At 47.0% G+C, this 26,360-nt stretch overlaps 1 protein-coding gene across 2 annotated transcripts; it reads right to left on the reverse strand.

The window, feature by feature from the left end:
• Positions 1-438: 438 nt before the first annotated feature.
• Positions 439-26,299, reverse strand: GLOD4 (glyoxalase domain containing 4). 2 transcript variants are annotated; one of them, XM_055133659.1, is made up of 9 exons: positions 26,172-26,299; positions 21,819-21,868; positions 20,154-20,274; positions 15,458-15,602; positions 10,519-10,655; positions 8,571-8,657; positions 8,201-8,314; positions 8,034-8,120; positions 440-2,444 (listed from the first exon to the last, which is right to left on the reverse strand). In XM_055133659.1, the coding sequence occupies exons 1-9, from the start codon at positions 26,259-26,261 to the stop codon at positions 2,379-2,381; spliced, it is 897 nt and encodes a 298-aa protein (XP_054989634.1). In that variant the 5' UTR covers positions 26,262-26,299; the 3' UTR covers positions 440-2,378. The 2 variants fall into 2 exon arrangements, with proteins under 2 accessions (XP_054989635.1, XP_054989634.1); XM_055133660.1 differs by lacking the exon at positions 21,819-21,868 and having other exon boundaries at positions 439-2,444; positions 26,172-26,279.
• Between the last annotated feature and the right edge of the window lie 61 nt (positions 26,300-26,360).

Raw genomic sequence — 26,360 nt, forward strand, 5'->3', positions numbered from 1 at the left:
TATAGGATTCCGGGTATTCTAGTGTTGTTTGTTTTTAGCGGAGTGGGACGGGGGGGGGGGGGGCCGAGGGAGGAGGTTGGTACTTCTGACTCTGTATTTGGGTCTCCTGGTGGTGCTCAGAGCATCTGAGGTGCTGGGAACTGAACCCAGGTCTGCTGTATGCAAAGCAACATTAGTCTCTCTCCAGTCCCCAAAAAGTATTTTCAAGATCACGACATCAGAGCAGCTCCAGCTCCTGATAAGGTGCTTGTCTTATACACGGCTGACCTGGGTTCGATCCCCAGCACCTCATACAGGTCCCTGGCCCACCAGGAGTAATCCCTGAGTGCAGGGCCAATCCCTGAGCACTGCTGGGTGTGGCTCCAAAACAAAAACAAAACAAAAATTTCTCTGAAATTAAGTCCCAGAATTACTTGGATCCTTTCACTAAAGTAAAAAAATACTCCGGAAATAAAGTTTTAGAGAAACTAAAGAGCTTTCCCAACTTCATTTACAAACATCAGCTTGGGCAAAACGGCATTTCACAAGTACAAGGTTAAAATTATAAACAAAAGGGTCTAAAGGGTGAATCAGTATTTCAACAAAGGAAAAATGATAGGCAATGAGATAACAAGAGGGTTGGGCATTATAAAGTCAAAATGTGCCAGGTGGATAAACAGCATTAACTTCTACCATACACAGCTATATTTAATATTATTTGCAGAGCTGGGAATTGAACTCAGCAGAGCTGTATACATTAGATAAGCAGATAAAGAGAAATGTATTTAGTAGCAACATAAATCATCAAGCTTAGAAAACTACACAGTAGAACAGCCTTATACACTAGCAAAAGCCATCTTTTCAAAGCAGTTTTACTAGAAACATCAAGAATTAATAAAACAATAGTTGAGACATAAGTCTGATTTTTCAAAATTCATCCAAGCCCGGCAAGCTACCGAGGAATATTTGATATGCCAAAAACAGTAACAAGTCTCACAATGAAGATGTTACCGGTGCCCGCTCGAGCAAACTGATTAATTTCCCTACACAATAAAAACGGTGAACCCATTACCTAGAAGAGGAACATTTCTCGATAAGTAACTTGCTCTGAAACTTGTGACTGCTTTTCCAAGTTAGAGAATTTTTTCTTACAGACTGGTATAATGCTTTATTTCACAGGCATACTTTTGAAAAATATTTAATAATATGCCCAAGATAGTTGTTTCCAGCGATTTACTAACAGAACCAAATAGAAAACTATAACAAACTAATTTTTTTTTTCAGAAGAAAACATCTTTTTGTCTGATTCTTGAGGGTCATACCTGGAGGTGCACAGGGCTTATTCCAGGATCTGTATTCAGGAATCACTCCTGTTGATGCTCAGGGGACCATATGTGGTACTGGGCCATATGAAAGACAAATGCTCTGCTCATTATACTAACTCTATAGCCCTTTAGTCTCTTTAAAAATATATACAGCATATTCTTTGGAGGATTAAAACAAAATTATATATGTAAGCACAGAGTCAGGTTGGCAGGAACATAATCCATTAGATCCATCTGTTTTCTTTTTTCTTTTTGGGTCACACCTGGCAATGCACAGGGGTTACTCCTGGCTCATGCACTCAAGAATCACCCCTGGCAGTGCTCAGAGAACCATATGGGATGCTGGGAATCGAACCCGGGTCGACCACGTGCAAGGCAAACGCTCTACCCGCTGTGTTATTGCTCCAGCCCCAGATCCATCTGTTTTCTTTTGGCTACTCAAAACTGTAATGTTTGAAATGTGGTAACCTAATCTTTCGGTTCAAGGAACAAAATTTCTTCCAAAAAACTAAGAATACCAAGGCATATCAGAGTTAGGAGTAAGATATAAGAACTGCATATTATTACTATCAGGTACTAGAAATATGTTTTAGGAAATTTGCATTTATTTAAGAAAATCCATAATCATAGGAAAACCCCTGAGTATTCAAAGATAGTGCACTGCATGGCTATCCCAGATGGAACATATAGAAGACTGGAAAATCAATAATTTAATACAGTTACAATGTGTGATTCAACTGACAGTGAAGATTAGAGTAAGCCTTCTCCTTGGAATGCTTCTGAAGAAATTACTTCTATTTATATATATATATATTTTAATTTAAACACTGCGAGATATAGTTACAAAGTTGTACATGATTCAGTTTTGATCATACAATGTTCCAACACCCTGAAGGATTTACTTCTAAACATAGTCTTCAGAGATGAACTACATGATACTTTGCCACCCCTGCCTCATTGCCTTTATAGGGAACAACCTATATGATGTGGAGGTATTTATAGTGTAGGGTTCCACAGGCCCACGTGAGCATTACACAAGAATCACAAACGCTCGTCCCATTCGGAGGTCTTCTGTTAACCGGAAGCCTTTGGCTTATTATGTTTAGCAAACCATTCATCACTTTTATCTGCTGCCATTGCCTGTAGAAACAAAATTAGAAAATATATTTACTTAAAATCCATGAAAGCACACTGTACCTCACTGCTTTGTTCAAGAAATGTTCAAAAAGTGAACATTGGTAGGCTGGAGATAGCACAGAGGGTAGGGCGTTTGCCTTGCATGCAGCTGACCCAGGATCAATTCCCAGCATCCCATATGGTCCCCTGAGCACCGCCAGGGATAATTCCTGAGTGCAGAGCCAGGAGTAACCCCTGTGCATCGCCGGGTGTCACCCAAAAAGCAAAAAACAAAAAGACTATCCAAGATTGAAAATGACTTAAACTTAGTCAAGTCAAAAGATTTAGCTTCAGGAGTGGGGGATAGATAACTTAAAAAAAAAGAAGAAATGAACATTGAGTTAAGGTGCTTGGTTTGCACACGGCCAACCTGGGTTCAATCCACACATAGGTCCCTGAGGCCTGCCAGCAGTGATACCAAAATAATAAAAATATATGTACATATCTAGGTATAGCGCTTTATATCTATACCTAGATATATATGCTTATATATTTAAGTATATTACATACTAGATGTATAGTATTTTTTTTTTGCTTTTTGGGTCACACCTGGCGATGCACAGGGGTTACTCCTGGCTCTGCACTGAGGAATTACCCCTGGCCGTGTTCAGGGGACCATATGGGATGCTGGGATTTGAACCCGGGTCGGCCGCGTGCAAGGCAAACGCCCTACCCGCTGTGCTATCTCTCCAGCCCCATAGATGTATAGTATTTATACATATATACCTCAATACATTTGTAAGATATATAGCATAAAATACCTTATCCAGATATATACATATATAACATATTATATATAAGTGTATGCTGGCATACACACACACACACACACACACACAAAATACTGGATAGAAAGCATCAAAATTAGTTTGAACTCTTAATTTCAAAAAAAAGGAACATTTAATTTAAAGTGTGTCCATCCATTGCAGAGTATTGTGGAGTCTGACAAGGCTGCTGAGCAGTATCTGTGGAGTGTCACACAGTGTCAAGGACCAAATGTGCCAGGGAGCATGTCTGAGAACAAGGACCCAGCACGCCAGACGGCGGGGTCTTTGGCAGAACAGGAAGTGCTGAGTCTGATAGCATGTGGGCAGGCTTGCTCAAGAGTCTATTCCACATGGGATGCAGTCTGTAACAAAGCTATTTTGACATTTCAGCTTTTGACCTGGCATGACTCCCTTTTTCTGAGCCTCTCCCACACCGCTCTACTAATCGCAGGGTCTCAGGAGTAAGAAGGAAGCCCTGCTAATGTTCTGGTCCTACTGAGTCCTTTGCTCTTATTATTCCATGAAGTTAGACCATTAAAGGGGCAGAGGAAAGTGCTAAACTTAGAAAGCTTAGTCTGTCAAAACTTCCTAGCCAATAAAACTAAGCATATTCTAGAGTTCTCTGCTATGTAAGTACATTCTTTTACTCAATCAAACACAAATACAGCAATTCTGTTTAAAATGCCTGTTTTCATTTGCTACACCTTAGCTTTATATTGGGCTAAGGTATAGCAACAAAGGTGTAATCTCAACTTTTTTCTTTAAATTAAATATTAAGACACCATGATGTATGTAGTTATTCACAGCTGAGTTACAAGAGCACAATGTCCCAACACCAATCTCAATACTAGCATTGACTTCCCTCCACTAGTGCGGCCAGGGTCCCTCCCACCCAGGAACCTCAGGTTCTGAGAAGCATGTAGGAACTCAGAAACAGAAGCAATTAGTTTGCATGAAGGAGTACATGTGTATGATTATGTACACATTTTGTGTGCCTTAGAACACAAGTTTTGGGCCACACCCATTGGTACTCCGGGCTTACTCCTGGCCTTGGATTAGGGGACCATATTCTATGGTCAGAGACTGAACTGGGGTCAACCACATATTAAGGCAAGAGCCTTTTTCTTTTATTTTTTTAAAACTTTTTGGGTCACACTCAGCAACACTCAGGGGTTACTCCTGGCTCTGCGCTCAGGAATTATTCCTGGCGGTGCATGGGGGACCATATGGGAAGCCGGGGAATTGAACCAGGATCAGCCATGTGCAAGGCAAATGCCCTACCTGCTGTATTATCGCTCTGGCCCCAAGGCAAGAGCATTGATCCCTGTAATATCACTCTGGCCCTAATAGATTTTCTCCCCCCACAAAAGAAATCTGGGAGTGAGGAAGTTGGGGTATACATATATACTGAATTACTCTGCAGCGCTAAGCAAGGACAAAGTCCTGCCATCTGCCATGACCTGGATGAAACCAGAGGGTGCCGTGTGGAGTGAAGTCAGAGGAAGGGATAGACAAGATACACAGCAGGGGCTGGAGCAATAGCACAGCAGGTAGGGAGTTTGTCTTGCACGTGGCTGACCCGGGTTCAATTCCCAGCATCCCATAAGGTCCCCCAAGCTCCACCAGGAGTAATTCCTGAGTGCGTGAGACAGGAGTAACCCCTGTGCATCGCTGGGTGTGACCCCAAAAAAGCGGGGGGGGGGGGGGAAGATACACAGCAAGATAGCAACAAATGGCAAAAGACAACAGAACTCGGAGCCTGAGCAGTAGTACAAGGGTAGGGCATTTGCTTTGCATGCAGCTAACCAAGGTTCAATCCCCGCTATTCTACAGTGTCCCCCACCACCACCAGGAGTAATTCCTGAATGCAGAGCCAGGAGTAACCCTTGAGCATCGCCAGGTGTAACCCCAAAAGCAGAAAAACAAACAAAAAGGGCAAGAGAACTGGAGAGCTGGTCCAAGAACTGAGTTGGAGTCGAGGGGTCTGTAAGGGTCAGAGTCCTGTGACCCCCCAAAAAAAACCCTCTTCTGCCAAAATACTTTAAACTTTAAATTCCTTTTTATCACAAATACATATTTTGTTTTCTGGATATCGAAAGGCATTCAAAACAACACTTTAGATATTAACTTTCTAACTTCAAAACTGAAATCAGAAGGCTGAGAAAGGGTGAAGGGAGAAAAGAAAAAAAAATAAGGTGGGAGGAGGCAACTTCCTCTCTTCCCCGCAAGATCACTAAAGCCCAAAAAGGGCAGTTGTCAGCCGCTTCAGGCTGACAGGCTGATATCCGAGATGAATCCAATTTAACTCTTTGCTAATTAGCCCTAGAAATTTTAGCTACCAAAAGTCTCAAAAGTCAAATAAAACACTGGTAAGATAAGTTTTGCAACCAATTTTATAACTCTAGAGACTCATGTTTTGGACCAAACCAGTACCTTTTGAACCTGTTTTTAGATATCACAATTATTTCAACTCTCATTTTAACAACTGAAGCAATGCAGATGCAAGCAAACAAACAAACAAACAAATATATATAGACACAAAAGCATAAGAAGAACTTGGAACCAACTTTTATGAAGCATGAGGAAAACCTCTTTTTGGCTAAATTTCAATGGTTTTTATACCTTAGTTATTTCAAATCATGAGCTTTCTACACCAGACACTTTAACAATTCCACAATACAAATATGCTGAAAACACTTGAACTGCCAATGTTTATGGAAACATAAGAAAATTTTCTTGGTTTATTTTGATGGCTTCTGTACCTCTATTATTTGTAAAACAGCCTAAATTCTTCATTAAAATTGGCTGAGGCTTGAAAGATAAAACCTTAGATTCCCTGAATTCTTATTTCACTTTAGTTTCAGGCTCTAGTTCCGCAGCTCTTCCGAGATGGTACAGATTCTTTTTTTTTTTTTTTTGCTTTTTGGGTCCCATCCAGCAATGCTCAGGGGTCATTCCTGGCTCTGCACTCAGGAATTACCCCTGGCCATGCTCAGGGGACCATATGGGATGCTGGGAATTGAACCTGGGTCGGCCGCATGCAAGGCAAACGCCCTGCCCTCTGTGCTATCACTCCAGCCCCGAGATGGTACAGATTCTTAAGTTAAAAAGAATTTCAACTGTTGGGGCTAAAGTGATAGCACAGTGGGTAGGGTGTTTGCCTTGCACGCAGCTGACCCGGGTTCGAATCCCAGCATCCCATATGGTCCCCTGAGCACCGCCAGGAGTAAATCCTGAGTGCAGAGCTAGAAGTAACCCCTGTGCATCGCCGGGTGTGACCCAAAAAGCAAAAAAAAAAAAAAAAAAAAAAAAAGGAATTTCAACTGTTCATAACCATTAATGTTTCTCCAATATGAGATTTTAGATTGAGATTTTCAATTTCTCTGTAGGTGCCACATTCTGATTAGTAAACTTTGTTTAAACCTTTGCCTAACAAGTTCCAAAAACACCTAAACTTTTTTTGAATTGCTGGATAGTTTAAGGATTTCTACTTCTGATTTTAACCTGACTCTAACACTTGAGTACTCAACACAGACAGAAAGACAACAAACATCACATGTACATGTGTACACATATATACTTGATCGATTGATCTGACCCTACAAGAATGGCAGGGAAGAAATTGATAGACTGAAGAATGCTAAAAATATATTTTTAAAAAAAGATTTGGGGGGGCTGGAGCGATAGCACAGCGGGTAGGGCATTTGCCTTGCACGAGGCCAACCCAGGTTTGAATCCCATCATCCCATATGGTCCCCTGAGCACCGCCAGGAGTAATTCCTGAGTGCAGAGCCAGGAGTAACCCCTGTGCACTGCCGGGTGTGACCCAAAAAAAAAAAAGGTTTGGGGTCAGGAGTTGTATATCAGGGATTAGGCACTTAACTGCCATGAATAAGGCTACACGTTCAACCTTGGGCACTACCCCACATGCCAAGGACTATCCTGGCAGCTCTGTCTGGCCCGATGATGTGCATGAACCCCTCAGAAAACACTTTAGTCAAGTGAATTCTCATTGCCCTGGCATCAGCATAACGAGAAAAAAGGGGGACAAGAAGAACTCTGGCTATAAAGAAATCTAAAAATGGACCAGAGAAACTGTAGGGCACTTTCCTTGGATGCAGCAGACTCAGGGTTGATCCATGGCACACACAGTGGCACTTCGAGCCATGCCAGGAGTGATCCTTGAGCACAGAACAGGGAATAAGCCTTGAGCACTGCAAGGTGTGACCCAAGAACAAAACCAGAAAATTTGGGGCCAGAGCAACAACAGTAGGAACCATGTCCATGATGCATGTGGCCCATCCAGGTTTGATCTCAGCACTCCATAGTCCACTGAGTCTCACCAGGAGTGATGCCTCAGCAAAGAGCCAGGAGCAGGCCCTATGCACCACTCAGGGTATGGCAGAACAGAACAAAATAAAACAAAAATCTGGAAAAGAGACACGGGGTAAGTAAAAGATTTTGAGGTAGGAGCCAGCAGAGCTTATTTGTATTCTGATAAGAACAGCTAGTAGTAAGGAAGAGAATAATGGCACATAGGAAGAGTTAGGGCTGTGGGGGTATCCTGATGTACCACTCACTGAGCAGAGAAGAATGCAGGCGGCAACAGGGAGGGAGGACACAAACCCAAGCCCATATAAGGCTTTGGGGGAGTATTGAGGATGCAAGTCCCAGATTCAGAACCACCCCAATAGCAGAAGACCTGGTTCTGAGGACCACTGCCCCATGCATGTGCAATGCCACCCATTTGAGCCTATGGAGATGGAGATTTAGGGAAGAAACTCACCTCATCCAATAATTTGCTTCCCTCTGGATCCATCTTAGAGAGTTCTCGAAAGGCTTCATCCCCCACAAAGCAAATTTCATGTCCATCCTACATTAATTAAAAAAGAAAAGAAATTTGGCAAAACGATACCTCAGTAGAGAGACCCGCCCCCTCGGCATCATACTTACGGGGTCGGCCAGGATGACCACTTGTACTGTTGCTTTCCCTGGGGTATCCAGACTCACCAGGGGAGTCAGGATCTTCTGGTTCTCCCTTTTCATCAAGGCTTCTAAGTCTGGCAACTTGAGAACAAACACAGGAGGAAGGTGAGCACAGGCTCCTGGCGTGCTCTGGCCCGTGGCCCTCAGCAACCCTCCAGGAGGACCAGACCAGTCAGGAAGAACCTGAAAGTCACTTGTTCGACTCCATCATAGCAGCTGCTCTACAGACGGCTGCTCTCTGGCCACCAAGGGCACCGTCAGAGTGAAGTGAGAGAGGCGAAGGCCAAAGTGCTTCCTGGGGGAACTAACTGCCCACAGAGGTGGCACCAAGCATTACCTCTTTCTGAGGGCAAGAAAAAGCGATCCTCCCGAAAGCTGCTGCATGATCCACGGTACCCTGGATGCCCTGGAGCTCCAGCTTACACTGAAAAGAAACGAGAAACAATTAGAAACAACCTAAACAGTGCTTGGAGGGTCTCTTTGGTGGTGCTCAGGGGACCATGTGGCACCGGAGGCCTGGGCCTTCCACAGGCAAAGTTATCTCCCAAGCACCAGTGGATTTTTTTTTTCACACAAGTTTTAGCATAATGGAATACATTATTCTGCCTCTTGTCTTTCTTCATTTTGGTGTTACCATAACAACAGAGACCCCTCTTTCTGATAGCCATGCAGTAATCCATTCTTTAAATGAATCATCAATTACTGAACTATTCCAGGATCAGAGTACAGCAAGTAAATGGTACAATCCCTGGCACCACATATGGTCCCCTGAGCCCGCTGGGTGAGATCCCTGAGCACAGAGCCAGGAGTGAGCCCTAAGCACCACAGGGGGTAGCACCCCAAAACAAATGAAACAAAAATTTGAACTATTTCTAACCCATGATATTGGTGTCATCTTATATTTTGCTATTACAGATAACCAACCATACACAGAATTATTAGTGCATATTATAAGTAGGTCTATGAAGTTCATTTCCAGGGCCTAGAAAAATAATTCAGTGGCTTAGAACACCTGCCGTGCAAATATCCGGTCACTATTCCCCGTGTTGCCACATACTTTATGTGAGCCCAGCAGTCCTGCTGACTGTGATCCCTGGGAACACAGGATTTTCCTTTCCTTTTGTTTTTTCCTGTTTTTGGGTTTTTGGTCACACCCGGATTCAATGCTTGGGGATTACTCACAACTCTGCAAACAGGAATCACTCCTGGTTTGGCTCAGGGGACTATATGGGATGCTGGGGATGGATCCGGGGTCAGCTTCGTGCAAGGCAAGCACCCTTCCCACTGTACTGTCTCTCTGGTCCCCCACACCCACGTGACTTCTGAGAGCACTGCAGCCAGGTGTACGTGAGCAGAGAGGTGTGCTGCTGATGAGCACTGTGAATGCCACACAACCCCTGGAAGAGCACTACAACAAGCAGCAGAGAACTAAAGAAGTGCCCCTGCTCGGAGGCCAAGCATGCAGACACCATAACCTGTGCCACCCAGCCTCCGTGACTCAACACGCAAAGTCAAACATGGGTGAGCACTGGTGAGTACCACAATCAGGTGTGTGTGCGATCCCCACCATCACCACAACAACATCCACAATGAAGAAGGGGAGGGAGAGGAGCGCAAACTGATGAAAGAGCAGGTCTACGAGAGCTCTAAGGACTAATCAAATGCTTTGCATGTAGGAGCCCCGGGCTGCATTCCTGGCATGGAATGGTGCCCCATTACATCCCACGGAGTGACCCCAAAACACTATCAGGTGTGGCCACAAAACCAGAAAACCGAAACCAAACAAAAGTACCTAATAAAACAAATTCCTAGAACTTTCTGGGTAAAGTGTAGGGATTTTTATCCTATTCAATTGCTAAGTTATTTAAAAAGTAAATACAACTAGATCATCCTTCACATCAGTATCTTCTATGAATGAACAAATCCTCTTCTGAAAGAACAGATCCCAGATACATGGGGCTAGAGCAATATACAGCAGGCAGGGTGCCTGTTTTGCCTCTGGATGACCTGGGTTCGATTCTTGGCATCCCATATGAGAGTCAGGAATATGTCCTAAGCACTGGCAGGTGTGGCCCAGATTTAGGGGGAAAAACAAACAAACGAACGTATCTCCAAATATGAATAGAAATAATAGCTGAGTAGTAAGGTTATCAGCCATGTCTATTTTCTTCTTTATAAATATTAAAGCCCTGTGAAGGAACTACAGGAATAACCTTCATTGTAACTTCATTTATAAGAGAAACTCTTTTTTAAGTACCAAGTTATTTCTCTCACAGATCACTCACCTGATTATCAGCATATCCCAGTAAAGCCCTTTGCTTTTCTTCATCTTTTTCATAAACTTTCATTCCTAGGAGATTAGACCAGTAATTCAAGGATCTCTGAAGATCAGAAACTGCTAAGGTTACTTTTAATACAGGATCTGTAGGATCAAAAGATAGCAGATGTGGACTGGTGAGTTGAATTAAAGACCAAAAGAGGCTGAGGTTAAAAATTTAGGGTCCTTGCTTAGAGCCAGAGACAGTATGGGGATAGGGCACCTGTCTTATATATGACTGACCAGGTTTAATCTCTAGTACCCCAGATTGTACCCCAAGCCCTACCCCACCAGGACTGATCCCTGAGCACACAGCCTGAACACAACCAGGTGTCGAGACCACCCTCCAAAATTAAAAAAGAATTTAGGGTCCAGAGAGATAGTATAGGGGTTAATGCACTTAATGTTGCATGTAGCTGACCCTTGTTCAAACCTGAGGACCACACATGAGCCCCCAAGCATGCCAGGCATCACTGCTGAGCAAAGAGACAGACACACACAGGCATGATCCAAACACCCTTCCCCACCCACCAATTTTTTTTTTTTTTTTTTTTTTTTTTGCTCTTTGGGTCACACCTGGTGATGCACAGGGGTTACTCCTGGCTCTGCACTCAGGAATCCTGGCGGTGCTCAGGGGACCATATGGGATGCTGGGATTCGAACCCGGGTCAGCTGTGTGCAAGGCCAACACCCTACCCGCTGTGCTATCTCTCCAGCACCCACACCCACCAATTTTTAAATTTAGTGTATCGTAAAGGAATTTGTGTTAGTGTTTTTGTTTTGGGGCCACACTGGTGGTACACTCCTGGCTCTGTGCTCATGGATCATTCCTGGCAGGCTCAGGAGACCATCTGGGGTACCAAGGATTGAACCCAGGTCGGCTTAAATGCAAGGCAAGCACCCTATTCACTGTACTGTTGCTCCAGCCCTTGGAGCATAGTCTTTGCATATAGGAGACCCAGATTCAATCCCTGGCAACACATTGTCCCCAGACTGTGCTCAGGTATGAAACCAATACAAAACAAAATTCCTCTCCACCAAAATCGCCTTTAAACTTTAATAGGAAAAAGTCAAACATCCTAGAAAAATAGGCAAAATACACAAGGTAGAAATGGGGACTGGGTATAAGGAAAAGCATGTACCCTGTAATTATGAGGATATTCCCAGAATCTGGCCCCCTGGTCTTCTGACCCCTAAAATTATTGCATGGCAGGGGATGGCCCCCTACAATAGCCAGAGAGAAATGGACATTACATATGAAAAAAATATTCGGGGCTGGAGCAATAGTACAGAGGGTAGGGCAGTTGCCTTGTACGCGGCCAACCAGGGCTTGATCCCCAACATCCCATACGTTCCCGAGTACAGCCAGGAGTGATTCCTGAGTGCAGAGCCAGGAGTAACCCCTGAGCATCGCTGGGTATGACCCAAAAACTGAAAAAAAAAAAAAAAAACAAACCTTATAAACAGCCAAAAAGAATTTTAATTTTTTTTGTTATCTAACTGGCAAATCAAATTATTTATTATTATTATTGTTGTTGTTGGGGGGGGAGGCACATCTGATGGGACCCAGGACTTATATTATTCAAGTCTACTAGGAATGATTCCTGAGTGGCGAGCCAGGAGTTAACTCCTGAGCACCACCAGGTATGGCCCCAAAACAAAAACAAAATGTGTAGTGCTGGAAAAAAGAAATAGTTCAAAGGGTTAGTGTGAATTCAAGAGGCAGGGTTCAAGGACTAGATTCAAGGCCCTGGTTCAGCCCCCAGCACCACATGGTCCCTGAACCTCCTTTACTTTTTTTTTTGATAATGTGTCTAGGAACTGTAGCTATAGCACAGCAGGTAAGGCGTTTGCCTTGCACACGGCCAACCTGGGTTCGATTCCTCCATCCCCCTCGGAGAGCCCGGCAAGCTACTGAGAGTATCCCGCCCTCACAGCAGAGCCTGGCAAGCTACCCATGTATTCATAAGATAGCTATTGTTTTCCTAAAAGGAATCAAAGTTATATTGAAAACTTTTAACAGCATGACTTTCTAAACAGTGACTGGAAGCCTAACTCTGACCAGGATAAGGACAATACATTCCGTTCCGGCTTTCCCCTCATGCTCCCTGCTTTCCCCTCATGCTCCCTAGTCTCTTAGCTACTCTGAGGCTTCCTACCGTGCCTCTCCATGAGTCAAATTTGCCTCATTTATTCTGAATCAACAAATCTCAGGCAACTGGGATCCCACTGAGACACAGAGCAGAACGATTGAGTAATGTAAAGGGAGGTGGATGCCAACTAAACTGATGCCCCAAAGGTACGTTCATCCCAGGACAGGATGGATCATGGGGCTGTCCACAAGTTTAAATGATAGAAAAAAAATTCTTAAGGCTAGGGGGGAAAAAACATACAGTGGCGTTAGTTGTAGGAGTTTTCAAGTCAGTATGAAAAGAAACAGGGGCTGGATCAATACTACAGGATTAAGGTGCTTACTCTGTATATGGCAGACCTGGGTTTGATCCCCAGCACCTTAATTAGTCCCCCAGTGCTACTCCTGAGTGCAAGCCAGGAGTAAGCCCTGAGCACTGCTGGGTGTGGCCCAAAAATAATATAATCACCTATTTGCAAAAGAATCATAAAACCCCTTAAAACACCAGTGAAATACCATTTTTTCCAGTAGTGGCACACAGCCCCTACCAACATTAGAATGGGTCATTCTTTTTCCTTCTTTCTTGGTTTTAGAGCCACACCTGATGGTGCTCAGGGGATACCCTGGCTCAATGTTTAGGGGTCACTGTAGGCAATGTATTTTGGGGGGGGGGCAGGAGAGTCGGGGTAGGTTGGGGCCATACCTGGAGGATGCTCAGGGGTTAATCTGAGCTCTGCACTCAGGGATCACTCTGGCAGTATTCAGGGGACTATACAGGATACTGAGGATGGAACCCAGGTGGGCCACATGCAAGGCAAGTGTCCTACCCACTGTGCCTTCTCCGCCTTAATCCCAGGTAGTGCCAGGGGTTGAACCTTTGTCTCCAGCATGCCAAGTCTGTGCTCCAGCCCACTGAGCCATCTCTTTTTTTTTTTTTTGCTTTTTGGGTCACACCCAGCGATGCACAGGGGTTACTCCGGCTCATGCACACAAGAATTACTCCTGGCGGTGCTCAGGGAACCGTATGGGATGCTGGGAATCAAAGCCGGGTCGGCCGCATGCAAGGCAAATGCCCTACCCACTGTGCTATCACTCCAGCCCTGAGCCATCACTTAAGACCCTAGAATAAATAGGGTCTAAAATTTGCTAAGTCTAGAACAAAGGCAGATATAAAACATAAGAATGAGAGTTGCACTAAGCGTGAAGGACATCTGTGACCAGCATCTGTGTCCCTTTTTGGGTCCACTGAGGACCTTGTGTTCCCTGAGCACAATGGTGGCACTGCCCTGATCATTCTCCTCAGCAGAACAGAGAGCAGAATGTGTGGTTCAAACATACACAGAATGAGGAAGCCGCTGCACCCCACTCAGCCTCCTGTGCCAAGTCAGTCCTGAGGCTGGCGGCGGGCAGAGCGCGGGCTCCTCACTTCCATTCCCTCTTGCCCCGGGTGGCAGCTCAGGGCCAAGACTGACGGACTGGGTTTCAGCGTCACCCTTTTCAGACGACCAAAGTGGGTGGGCATGGAAGAATCAGACCTGAGCGGGGAGTCTGCCAGGAGATCTCACGAGTTCTTTTTTCCTTTTTTTGGGGGGGGGTCACACATGGCAATGCACAGGGGTTACTCCTGGCTCATGCACTCAGGAATTACTCCTGGCAGTGCTCAGGGGACCATATGGGATGCTGGGAATCGAACCCGGGTCAACTGCGTGCAAGGCAAATGCCCTACCCGCTGTGCTATCGCTCCAGCCCCTCAACAAGTTCTGCTTTGCTCTTGAAAGAGAACAGGAAGTCAGGTTCCTCCTTCCCGACCAGAGGAAAATGTGGGCCATGGAGCCCCACTGTTACTCATGCCAAGAACTACCAAGAGAACGGGATCTAGATGTGGACCCAGGAGCATGGAGCCCGAGACAAGAGAATGCACAGAGAAAATGGAGATGTTCAGTGCCACTGTGAATTGCTCAATTAACCCTGAACTCTTTCCTAAAGTGTGATTAGGGTTTTTTTGTTTTTTGGTTTCTTTTTTTTTTTTTGCTTTTTGGGTCACACCCATACTCCTGGTGGTGCTGGGGTACCATATGGGATGCCGGGGATCAAACCCGGGACAGCCGCATGCAAGACAAACAGCCTACCCGCTGTGATATTGCTCCAGCCCCTCTTTTCTCAAGTGTGAGTTAGTGCTGTTAGCTATGAAACTTTCTTTTGAGCCAGGGAATTGGCTCAGTGGAAGAGCACTTGCCTTGTACGTGTGAGGCCCTGGGTTCAACTTATGGCACTATTTGTTCCCCTGAGCACCACCAGGAGTGACCCGTGAGCCAGGAGGCGTTCCTGAACAGGACTGATAGGTGTGTCCCCCAAACTAAACAAGTATTTTTTTTTAATTATTATTATTAAGGAAGCTGGCGGACCAGAGAGATAATACAGCAGGTAGGAGATTTGCCTTGTATGCAACAGGCCCGGGTTCCATACCCGGCACCCCATATGGTCCCCTGAATACCACCAGGAGGAATTCCTGAGTGCAGAGCCATGAGCCCCTGAGTATCGCCGGTTATGGCTCAAAAACAAACAAAAAAAGGAAGTCAAATTTTTTGGTTATTTACAGCTGAAAATATACTAAACAGCTATGTCCCCCAAAGCAGCAGTCACACCCATACTCTAAAACGAGGATCCAATCTCTTGGAGAACAGACAGCAGGACCACACACCACAGCAGAAAGCAAGTGAGTTTCCTCCCACGCGCTCTCATAGTCGCAGGGAGGCGGAGGGGGCGTCCACCGTACCTGACCGTGCTGAACTCTGGTTCTGCAGATAGAACTTATATCCGCCGGGGGCCTCCGTCTCAAACACGCCGTCTGTCACTTCAACGAGGGGCCACTGCAGCTTTCTGGCATTGCTGACAGCTTGGCTAGACATGAGTGTCATACCCTGTGACAAAAAAAACCCATCAGCCAAGTGTACAAGCCCTGCAGTTCTTTCCAGGAAGTACCTAGAAATGCCCACCTGGGCCTGCTGCAGAAGCCAGCGTCCTCTGCCAGGGACAACTAAGAGAGCCTTGCTCCACTCCCTCATCTGGGCCATGCAGGACTGCTTTAACCCAGATTAGAGTCCTCTAACAGCTCTTTGTTTGTTTTTCTTTTTTTTTTTGGGGGGGGGGAGTCACACCCGGCGATGCACAGGGGTCACTCCTGGCTCTGCACTCAGGAATTACCCCTGGTGCTACTCAAGGGACCATATGGGATGTTGGAGATCGAACCCAGGTCGGCCGGCTGCAAGGCAAACACCCTACCTGCTGTGCCATGGCTCCAGCCCTCTAACAACTCTTTGTTTCACTCAGGAGCAGCTGAGACTGGCCTAAAAGGCCCAGGCCATCTGGACACCATCTCCATCCACCTGCTCTGGCTCCTGCCACTCCAGCCAGGCAGCCTCCCTTGCATTTGGAGTGCCCTGGGAGGGGTTTGCACCAGATTCATTCCCCACAGGCAGCCACCTGGCTCACTTCCTGTTCTGATCTAAGCCTTTGCTCAAACAGCATCTTGTTACTGACCCTCAGTGCCTGGCTTGAAATGAAACCGAGTCATCTCCCCCAGGGCCTAATTCCCCTCACATGGCCCTTTTCTTTACCCAACACAGTGGTTACCTCTAAAAATAATGTATTTTCTGATTTATTTACACACCCTATTATTACTCATTGCTGCTCAGGACCTGGACTCCCTCTCCAGCTGGGCACAGACCTTTGTGGGTTTAATTCACTGGGTACTTCACGGTCCTGGAACAGGGCCTGGTATATAACAGGCGCTCCGTAAATATTTGTCACATGGTCAAGTTCTGTGATGAATGGCTTAATACTGCAGTCACTTTAGACATTTGTTAACATACATATCTATGTAGGGCTGGAGAGTACAGGGGTTAAGGTCTACACATGGCCAACCCCAGTTTGAGTCCCTGCACCACATATGGCCCCCTGAGCACTACCGGGGGTCCCTCCTGAGCACAGAGCTAGGGACAGCGCCTGAGCACTGCTGGATATGGCCCAAACCTCTCCTCTGCCCCTCTCAATAAAATAAAATGTATTTTCTCTAGTAGAAAGAAATGCAGAAGGGAAGGAAGAGAAAGGTAAGAAGGAAAAAGGAAGGAAGCATGTTTTCTGTCTCATTTTTGTTTCTGTTTTGGGGCCATCTTCAGCAGAGCTCCCGGGGGCCGAAGACCACCAAACCTAGCCACAGCCATGCTCAAGGCCCTTCTCCACACATTTAGACAAGCCTCACGCATGAAGGTACCGGCAGAGGAACCCAGGTGTGTGTAATCACATCCAGAAAATTAAAAGCAAGCTCCCAGAAGCGCGCAGCCACTTGCTTGATATCTTATAACCTACTTCTCTCTCTGTGAGAAACCAGCAAGTTACTGAGAGCTTCCTGCCCACATGGGACAGCCTCAAAAGCTTCCCATGGTGTATCTATATGCCAAAGCCAGTAACCAGCTAGATCTCATTCCCCTGACCCTGAAAGAGCCTTCAATGCGGCATTGTTGGGAAGGCCGAGAAAAGAGAGAGAGGCTTCTAAAATCTCAGGGATAGGATGAATGGAGAGGTTACTGAGACTGCTCGAGCAATTTGACGATCAACGGGATTTCGTGATCGTGAGCGGTGCTTGGAGGAGCATACGGGATGCTGGGGAGCAAACTCAGGCCAACACCCTACCCACTGTACTACCTCTCCAGCCCCAGAAGGCCATTTTCTGTCACACCATAATCACCCTTTTCTTTGGGGGGGAGGAGAAGCATGTTGCTCAGGGGTCCCAAGGTGCTAACAGATATGAAGGGTCTTTTTAGCCCGATTTTCCTGCCATCCCATGAGCTGAGGAACACAGAGAGCCTGTTTCATGGGGGACGTGTCATCACCTCTGCAGAGCTGCTCCCCTCTACCGACATGGCCTCAAGTTCCTGCATCCCAATCACCAATGACCTCAGCTCACTCAATGATGACCGCACCCAACGGCTTTGATGTCTTTTTTTTTTTTTTTTTATTGAGGGGGGCTACATCCGGTGATACTCGGAGGTTGCTCCTGTTGGGGCTGGGCTGAGCCGTCAGAATGAGCCTATGTAGACTGCACCCCACATGGGCAGGAACATAGGGACCCATGAAAACAGGAGAGATTTCTCCTATGTCCTGACTGGTTTGGATGAGGCTGAACATCTTTTTCTTTTGGCTGCCTGAGTAAGTGATTTCATAAATTTCAGTATACTAAAATTGTCAGTCTTTCTTTTCTTACTTAGCTTGTTTGTTTTCAGTATGCAGATCCTAGGTAGCTTGTTTGTTTTCAGCATGCAGAAAAGCTTTCGGCTTTGCATGTTCTTCCTGTAACTCCTTGATGATCTTACTGTATTGCTGTATTGAGCCCTTTAGAGTATTATGAACAGTAGGATGGTAATACAAGATTTCGAGGCTCTCTACCTTTGTCACAGTTTCTTAGAGAACCTGGACTCTTCGTGAAATAAATTTCTCTCGTGTTCCTGTGTCTCAGTGCCTCTGACTAAACGAACATTCACACAACACTCCTGGCTCTACACCCAGGAGTTACTCTTGGTGGGCTTGGGGGACCAAATGGAATGCCAGGGATCAAACCCAGGACAACCGTGGCTTTTTTGGGGGGGCAGTACAGGAGGTGGGCATTAGGGTCACATCTAACAGTCCTCTGGAGCTCTTAGCACTATGCTTGAGGATCATGACACAACAGTGCTCAGAGAACATGTGGGGTGCCAGTGATGGAGCTGGGGTTACCCACATGCAAAGCCAAGCACCGAAACTCTTGGACCATCTCTCCAACCCCTTACCACCGGCTTAGTATTCCATAGCCCTGGGAGTGCCCACAGCTGGAAAGATGATTTTCTGGGCTGCCCCTCTGCTGTCATGCTTGTTTCCCAGAGGGATAGTCCCAGTCCCCTGGACGGAAGTGACAGCATGACAGTCTTGAACCCCTCCATGATGCCCAATTTATCATGGATGATCTTGCCGAGGGGGCCGGGCAGTGGGAGTTGACATCCTACGGGGGCATTCACCTCGTGCACACGAGTGCAACAGCAGTTGAGGCAGAGATGAGGACCCTGGAGGGCTCCTACAATATACTCAGCACCGGTGTCTCCAGCTGATGTGGGCAGAGTCTCTCTCCTCAAAGATGGGGCCTGGTTTTCTTTGGCAGCCTTGAATGTGCCACTGAACATTCCAGAGGCAGAACCACATCGGGATGGGTAGATCATGTCACTGAGGTCAAGGAAGGGGTTACCATTTTCACCAGAGTTAAAAACAGCCCTGGGCGCCCAATTGGGTCCAGTCTGTCTCGGGGATACAGCTGGAAGTGTGTAAGAGGCCTCTTCTCCTAGATGGGGAGAAGCAGAGTCCCTGAAAATATTTTGGATGATGATGATGATGATGATGATGATGATGATGATGATGATAATGATGATGATGATGAAGATGATAGGCCCTGACCAGAACAGTAACTTAGGCCTTTCACTGAAAGATCTGATTGGTGCCCTTGAGGAATCATGTCTCCTTCAAAGCTAGAACTAAGTCTGGGCTGGAGCAATGGAACAGCAGGTAGGGCGTCTGCCTTGCCAACCTGGGTTTGATCCCCGGCATCCCATATAGTCCCCTAAGCACCACCAGAGTGACTCCTGAGTGCAGAGTCAGGAGTAACCCGTGAGCATTGCCGGGTGTGGCCCCAAACAAAACAACCCCTGCCCTTCCCCCAGCCCCCACCCTGCTTAAAAAAAAGAAAGAGCTAATTTTCTTTTTTTTCGGTTTTTGTTTTTGTGGGTCACACCCGGCTATGCTTAGGGCTTACTCCTGGCTCTGTGCTCAGGGGTCACTCCTGGTGGGCTTGGGGATACTACAGGGCTATCTCCGTGTACAAGGAAAATGCCACAGCTGCTATACTATTGCTCCGGCCCCGATCTCTCTCTCCCCACACCTTTTTTTGTTTTGGGGGCTATACTGGCAATGCTCAAGGCTTAATCCTAGCTCTTCACTGAGGAATCCCTCCTGGTAGTGCTAGGGGGACCAATGGGATGCCGGGGATCTAACCTAGGTTGGCCACATGCAAGGCAAGTGCCCTCTCCAATGCACTATCACTCTGCCCCCCGTGGCCCCTACCTCTAAGCCTGGATCTTGATGTCCAGCACCCTTCATCCTGAAGCCAGCTCTCAGACTGGAAGGCCCCAGCAAAAGCCTGTTTAGGGGCTACACCCAGAGGTGCTGGGAATTATTCCTGGTTTGGTGCTTGGGAGACTACGCAGTGCTGAGGGTTGAATCTGGGACTCCTGCAGGCAAAAATATGCACTCCAGCCAGCTGGGCTTTCCGCACTGACCCTGGCTCTGCTCTGGTAAACAAAATATGACATTAAACTAATCAAAACCCAAAAGCCGTGGGTTCAGTAGTAAGAACACCTGGAGATAGAGGCCTAGGACAAAATGACACTTACCAGGAAGTCATTGCCCAGCTTGTAGTCGCCAATGCCATAATTGTAAGTCAGTTCTGCAACGAAATGGTCATCTTCAGGTCCAAACCCCACCATTGTTTTACTCCACTTGCCATCATAAGGTCTAGAAAAATAAAAGTTAAGTAAATCCAGTGACCACAGACAAGTCTGCTTTAGGTCCTCCCCTTACCTCCAAGAATGAGAGGGGACAGAGAGCTGGGCAGAACCTTCTGTGGCACTAAAAGCTTAAGAGGCCAGGGTGGACACAGTGATGAGTGAAGGTTCCAGTCTCTCACCAATGGCCAAAGACCAGCTGCCTGCCACTTACTTCAGGGAGGACCTGCACCCTTTTCTTTAAAGCAGAGAACAGAATCCTATACTATGTAATTGTACTCCAGGGCCTGGAGATGGCACAACAGCTCAGTTTCAATCCCAGCACCACACGGTTCCCTGGAGCACCACTGGGTGCCACCCTGGAGGCCTCAGCACCAAGGGTGGCCCAAGTCATCTCTGGCATCTCAGCTCCAAGCAGTACTGCGTCCTCGGTGCCAGCCCTGAACTTTGATTCTGGGTTGGCCAAGAATCCTCAGTGGAGCCCCCAGCCTCCTGAACCCCACCAAGGAACCCCCTTTCACTCCCAACACTCTCTCCCCCCAAAACAGTATTTTAATCTGAGTTTCATTTCTCTGTTCCTGGCCCTAAAGAAAAGCACAGGGCTTAGAGAGAGCCTGCCTGGCAAGCATAGGGTCATCAGCTCGAATTCCCCATGTCCCACGTGCCTGCTACGGGCAGGCTTCAATTCTTAGTGCAAGGGATTTTTGGCCACACAGGAGCATGAGCTTCAGTGAGCGGCAAACTGCAGCGTGTGCCCCCACTCAAAGTGCCCGTCCTGAGCACTGAGACTAAAGGAGGGCGAAGCGTGGTGAGCACAGACTGACATGCAGCCCCTGTCATAGCAACAGCATTAACGAAAGGAAGGTGGGAAGAAAAAGCAGGTTATTCTTTTGTCCAGGGGGCTATACCCAGCAGTGCTCAGGGATGTGGTTGTGGAAGGAGCCTCATGCTAGGAAACACCTTAGTCTTTGTACTATTTCCCTGACACTGAGAATTTTTCTTTTGAATTATATTATTATTATTTTTTAAAAAAACTGTCTAAGAGCCAGAGTGATGGGACAGCGGTTACGGCATTTGCCTTGCAATGCGGCTTATCTGGGTTCGGTCCCTGGCACCCCATATGGCCCCAGAGCTCAGGCGGGAGTGATGTCTGATACTGGTGTGATGAGGTCGAGATCTGAGGTCAGGTCAACCATGCACATGGAATTTGATCTTGGCTGATTGTAAAGTTGGGAGCTGTGAATAACTTTGTAAGTTACAGTACCTCAATAAAAAATATTTTTTAAAAATTGGCTAAAATAGTTTTCCTTGTTTTTGGAATATGGCAGTAGAAGTACGGGATTCTCAGCAGACCTCAGAATTTTCCAACTTGTTACGGCAACTAAACCTAATAATCCATTGTATGTAATTAACGTAGTATTTTGCAGTCACAAAATTGCTTAGCTAGTTGCTTCCCTAACTTATTCCACTGTCTCATATTCACTTGAGAGACTGCCATGAGTTCTCAGGGGGATTCAGAAACTAAAGGAGATTGTAGGAAACAAGGTGCCATACCCGTTACAGGCAGCTTTGCAGCCTTCTTCAAACTCCTCATGCCGCAGAATCTGGTAAGGCAATTGGAAGAAACTGTGACAATACTGCAGATGACATCTTTAACACGAACTGTTCAAATACATACATTGTCATTTGTGTGAGCTTTACTTATAAAACAATGGGTCCGGGAGGTGGTTCAGTGGTTAGGGGTGTCTGTCTTGAATCTGAAGGACCTGGTTTGGTCCCCAGCACTGTGTTGCCCCCAGTGTGGCCAGGTATAGACCTGGGAGCCTTTAAAAATTTCCAGTGGCCTGGTGGTTCCCAGCACTGCAGAGGCTGAGCAGTACTATGCCCTCGGGGGCAGGCATCACACTGTCCGGTCTGGTTGGCAGAGTATCTTCTAGAGTAGCCCGTAAGGCCACTAAAGCACTACAACTTCAAAGAACCCCTCAACCTAATTCCTGAGTGCAAAGCCAGGAGTAACCCCTGTGCATCGCCGGCTGTGACCCCAAAAAAGAAAAAAAGAAAAAAACAAAAAATAAAACCTCAACCTTTCCCCAAAAAAAACTACAAAGAAAGAAAATGAACTATGCGTCTTTCCAAGACTATAAGGAAGAACAGCTTCCCACCAACAGCTGAATAGCCAAGCAAGGCTGTGAAATCTATTTAGAAGGGGAAGCTGTGCTACTTGAGTCTGGTGACATTGGAAAAGTGGGGCCTGGAATCTGGTCGTCACCCAGTCGCTGTGTAACTCTGAGAAAGTCGTTCGGGATCTGAGTTTCCTACTGTGCGGTGGAAACAAAATTTATGAAACTGTCTGATACAGAATACAGTAGGTTCAACATGTTCTTGTTCACTTGTTTCTTTTCTGGGGCGGGGGGCGGGGAGTGTGTGATGCCAGGGTTCAAGCCCAGAGCCTCACAGGCAAGTACCGCTCTTTGAGGCGCCACATCTCTGGCCCTTCTGTTTTTCTGATGTTTTTGTGTTCTGAATTTTCTTGGGGGGAGAGGGAGTGATACCCATAGATGCTCATGAGAAACTTGCTGAGACCTTGATGTCAGGGAACGAAACCCAGGGCTCCCATAGGCAGAGCCTGCATTCCAGCTCTCAGAGCCATTTCCAGCTCTATTAACTTTGGACTCCCATGGCTACTGCTTCAGTTCAGGTTCCCATCACTTCTCTTCAACTATTCAAGTTCATCTTTGGGGCCAGAGCGGTAGTATAGTGGGCAGGGTACTTGCCTTGCACGCAGCTGCCTGGGGTTTGATCCCCAGCATCCTATGTGGTCTCTGAGAATCACCAGGAGTAATTCCTGAGTGCAGAGCCAGGAGTAATCTCTGAGCACTGCTGGGTGTTGACCCAAACCAAAACACCAAAAAACCAAAGTGTCTTTCGTGATTTTCCATCTTAATACCATCACAAAATTGAGACTGGAGAGATAGTACAATAGGTGGCGTGCTTGCCCTATGCACGGCTGACCCAGGTTCAATGCTGGTACCCCATGTGGTACCTTCAAGCATTGCCAGGAATGACCCCTGAGCACAGACCCTAGAGTAAGGCCTGAATACCACTAAATGTGGCCCCCAAAACAAAAAGATAAAATATACCATCAGTGGGGCTGGAGTGATGGCACAGCAGGTAGGGCGTTTGCCAGGTTCAATTCCCAGCATCTCATATGGTCCCCCAAACACTGCCAGGAGTTACTTCCTGAGCACAGAGCCAGGAGTAACCCCTGAGCATTGCCGGGTGTGACCCAAGAGCTATATATATATATATGTATATATATATATATACACACACACACACACACACACACCATCAGAGAATTCTATCCCTTAGCACCAGTCCTTTATTTTTCTGCTGAATTTAGAAAAAACTTTTATTGGAAGCTTCCAGATTATGGGAGGGGTCTCCTAGAGAAGGATTCCTCAAACACTGCCCTGTTAAAAATGCACAGGAGGCACTGGGGAAACGACCCAAAGGGCACATATTTTGCATGCAGGAACTCCAGATCTGATCCCTGATATTGCACTGTCCCCTTATCACCCCTGGGAATTAGTCTCCTAGCACCTAGATGGAAGTAGCCACTGAGCATTGCCAGGTGTGGTCCCCAAACCTCCCCCCCTCAAAAAAAAAACCAAAACGAAAAAAACAGTTTAAAGTACCAGAGCTCCCTTACTGTGACACAAAATTAAAACCCTTATCATAATATTCAAGATACTCTCAGAAGTACTATTTGGGACTGATCTTGGCCTTGATATCCCATCTCAACTTTAAGCAATCTGGGCAAAGAGCACATAAACTATAAAACTAGGTGTTTCCACCAAAGCTTAAGCTTATCTTTGCATTGGCTACCCAATTATTCTAGTATACTGTCCCCTCTAATCTTAGTCTGGAGAAATCCTAGTTAAGAAAAAAAATTGGGAGTGGGGGATGACATACCCTGTGGTGCTTAGGGTTTATTCCTGGCTCTATGCTCAGGGATCACTCCTAAAGGGGCTTGGGGAAACATAAAGTCCAGGGATTAAACCTGGGTCAGCTGCATACAACACCCTACCCACCATACTATCTCTCTAGCCCCAGAAATTCTATTTTTACTTTAGAATTTAAATGGGGGCCACACCTGGACATGCTCAGGGATTACTCCTGGCTCTGCGTCAGGAATTACTCCTGGTGGTGCTTGGGGGACAATATGGAATGTTAGGAATTGAATCCTGGTAAGTCGCACGCAAGGCAAATGCCCTTCCCACTGTACCACTGCTCCAGCCCTAGAAATCCTATACAATGTCTTCATGAATTATTTTTGGGTTGGAGCTAAATCTCTCCTATTGTTGCTATTGTTGTTTGCTTCTGGGCCACACTCAGGCATGTTCCTGCTGGAGGGGGGTGCTTAGGGGGCCATGCCGGCTGGGAATGGAACCAGGCTTCCTACATGCAAAACATGCACCCAGCCCACTATCCTGCTGTATTTTTATAATAATCTTAGCATGTATACCACAATATAGTATATGCTGAATACTATGCATATGATATGCTGGGTTTTTATTTTTGGGGGGAGGGTGATCAAATACACCCAGCAGTGCTAAGAAGCTTGGAGCTCAGAGCTCAGGTTGCTCCCTGCAAAAGAGATGGCAGCACTTCCTACATGCAAAGCCAGAGCAACATAATGGGTTCACGCTTCACAACAACCCTGAAATCAGTGAGGAAAGATTGAGTAAGAGCTTTGTGGTTTTTTGCTTCGGCTTATCAAATTTCAACTTCCATTTATTTTCTTTCTTTCCTTTTTTTTTTTTTGTTTTTGAACCACACCCAACAGTATTCAGGTCTTACTCCTGACTCAGCACTCAGGGATCACTCTTGGTGGATTTGGAGGACGCTATGGGGTGCTGGGCAATCAAACCAGGGTCAAGCATGCACAAGGCAAGTGCCCTACCCCTGTACTATTTCTCAGGCCCTCAACTTCTATGTTTACTTCTATGTCCAAATCCAATACCTACCCCACATCTAGGCCAGGAGAGCTTTAACTGAGGAGAGATACCAGGGTCATAGTCCTCTTGTCCTCAAAGTACACTTCACAGCATTCAGGAATGCTTTTTTTCTTTTAAACGACTGATAAATTCGGGCCACTCCCCCTGCAACCCGTGACTTCGGCACTATCTAGGGCAAAAAGCACTCTTGATTGGAAAACCCTGGTTATCCGACTGAGGATTCTCAGTAGCTGAGCAGTTTGCTCCGGGCTGGAGAGACGCTGCATCTGGGTACTGGGAGAGCATGAATTGCTAAGGTGGTACTTAGACCCGCATGTAGGGGAGAGAATCCGAGCGTTCGCCCAAGACACTAGTGTCCAAAGGACCCTAGTCCAGCTCTATGAATACGCTGATCCTTGCGGGAGTGGGTAGGGGTGCGCATCGGGAGGTCCTCAGGGTTTGCTTCTGGTGCTCAGGAGCCACTTCCGGCGGGCTGGGGAGCTCGACTGGGTGCCTGAGGCCCAGCCCACGCGCGCTCCTCCGGGGGCGGGGAGGGCACGCGCCGTGCCCGCGGCCGACCCGGGTTCGGTCCCCGGCACCCCGACTGGTTCCTGAGCACAGCAGAGGCACGAGCGACCCCTGAGCATAGCCGGACGGGGCTCAAAAGCACCAGAAAGAAAAGTAAAAATAAACAACTACACGGAGAGGCTCCGACCCCGGCTAGACAGACTTCGCTTCCCGTCCTTCCCAGCAGGCTGGAAGCGCCCGAAGGTCCTAGTCCTGGGGAAGGGCCCGGACGGTCACGCGGCCGGCAGTCACCCAGCGCGCCCCCCCCCCCCCACCGCGACCCCCGAAGGGTCCACACCGCCGGCCCCTCGCGCGCCAGCCCCGCCCGACCCGCCGGCACCTTCATGCCCAGCACATCACGGTAGAAGCGCGCCGTCTGGAAGCGGTTTCCCACTTTGAACACGAAGTGCAGAGCCCTGCGAGCAGCCATGACGCGCGAGCCCGCAGCACCAGCCCGCACCACCCACACCCGCGCGGCCGGCCGTGACGTCACTGGCCCGCGCCGGCGCGCCCCGCTGACGCGCCCCGG

The sequence above is a fragment of the Sorex araneus genome, chromosome 3 (assembly GCF_027595985.1).
Source record: "Sorex araneus isolate mSorAra2 chromosome 3, mSorAra2.pri, whole genome shotgun sequence".
Taxonomy (NCBI): domain Eukaryota; kingdom Metazoa; phylum Chordata; class Mammalia; order Eulipotyphla; family Soricidae; genus Sorex; species Sorex araneus.

Coding starts and splice junctions, on each gene's coding strand:
- GLOD4 (XM_055133659.1), bottom strand. CDS start 26,261: ATGGCTGCTCGCAGGGCTCTGCACTTCGTGTTCAAAGTGGGAAACCGC. Junction 21,869..26,171: donor GTGATGTGCTGGGCATGAAG/GTGCCGGCGGGT, acceptor TTGCCTTACCAG/ATTCTGCGGCATGAGGAGTT. Junction 8,121..8,200: donor TGGTCATCCTGGCCGACCCC/GTAAGTATGATG, acceptor TAATTAATGTAG/GATGGACATGAAATTTGCTT.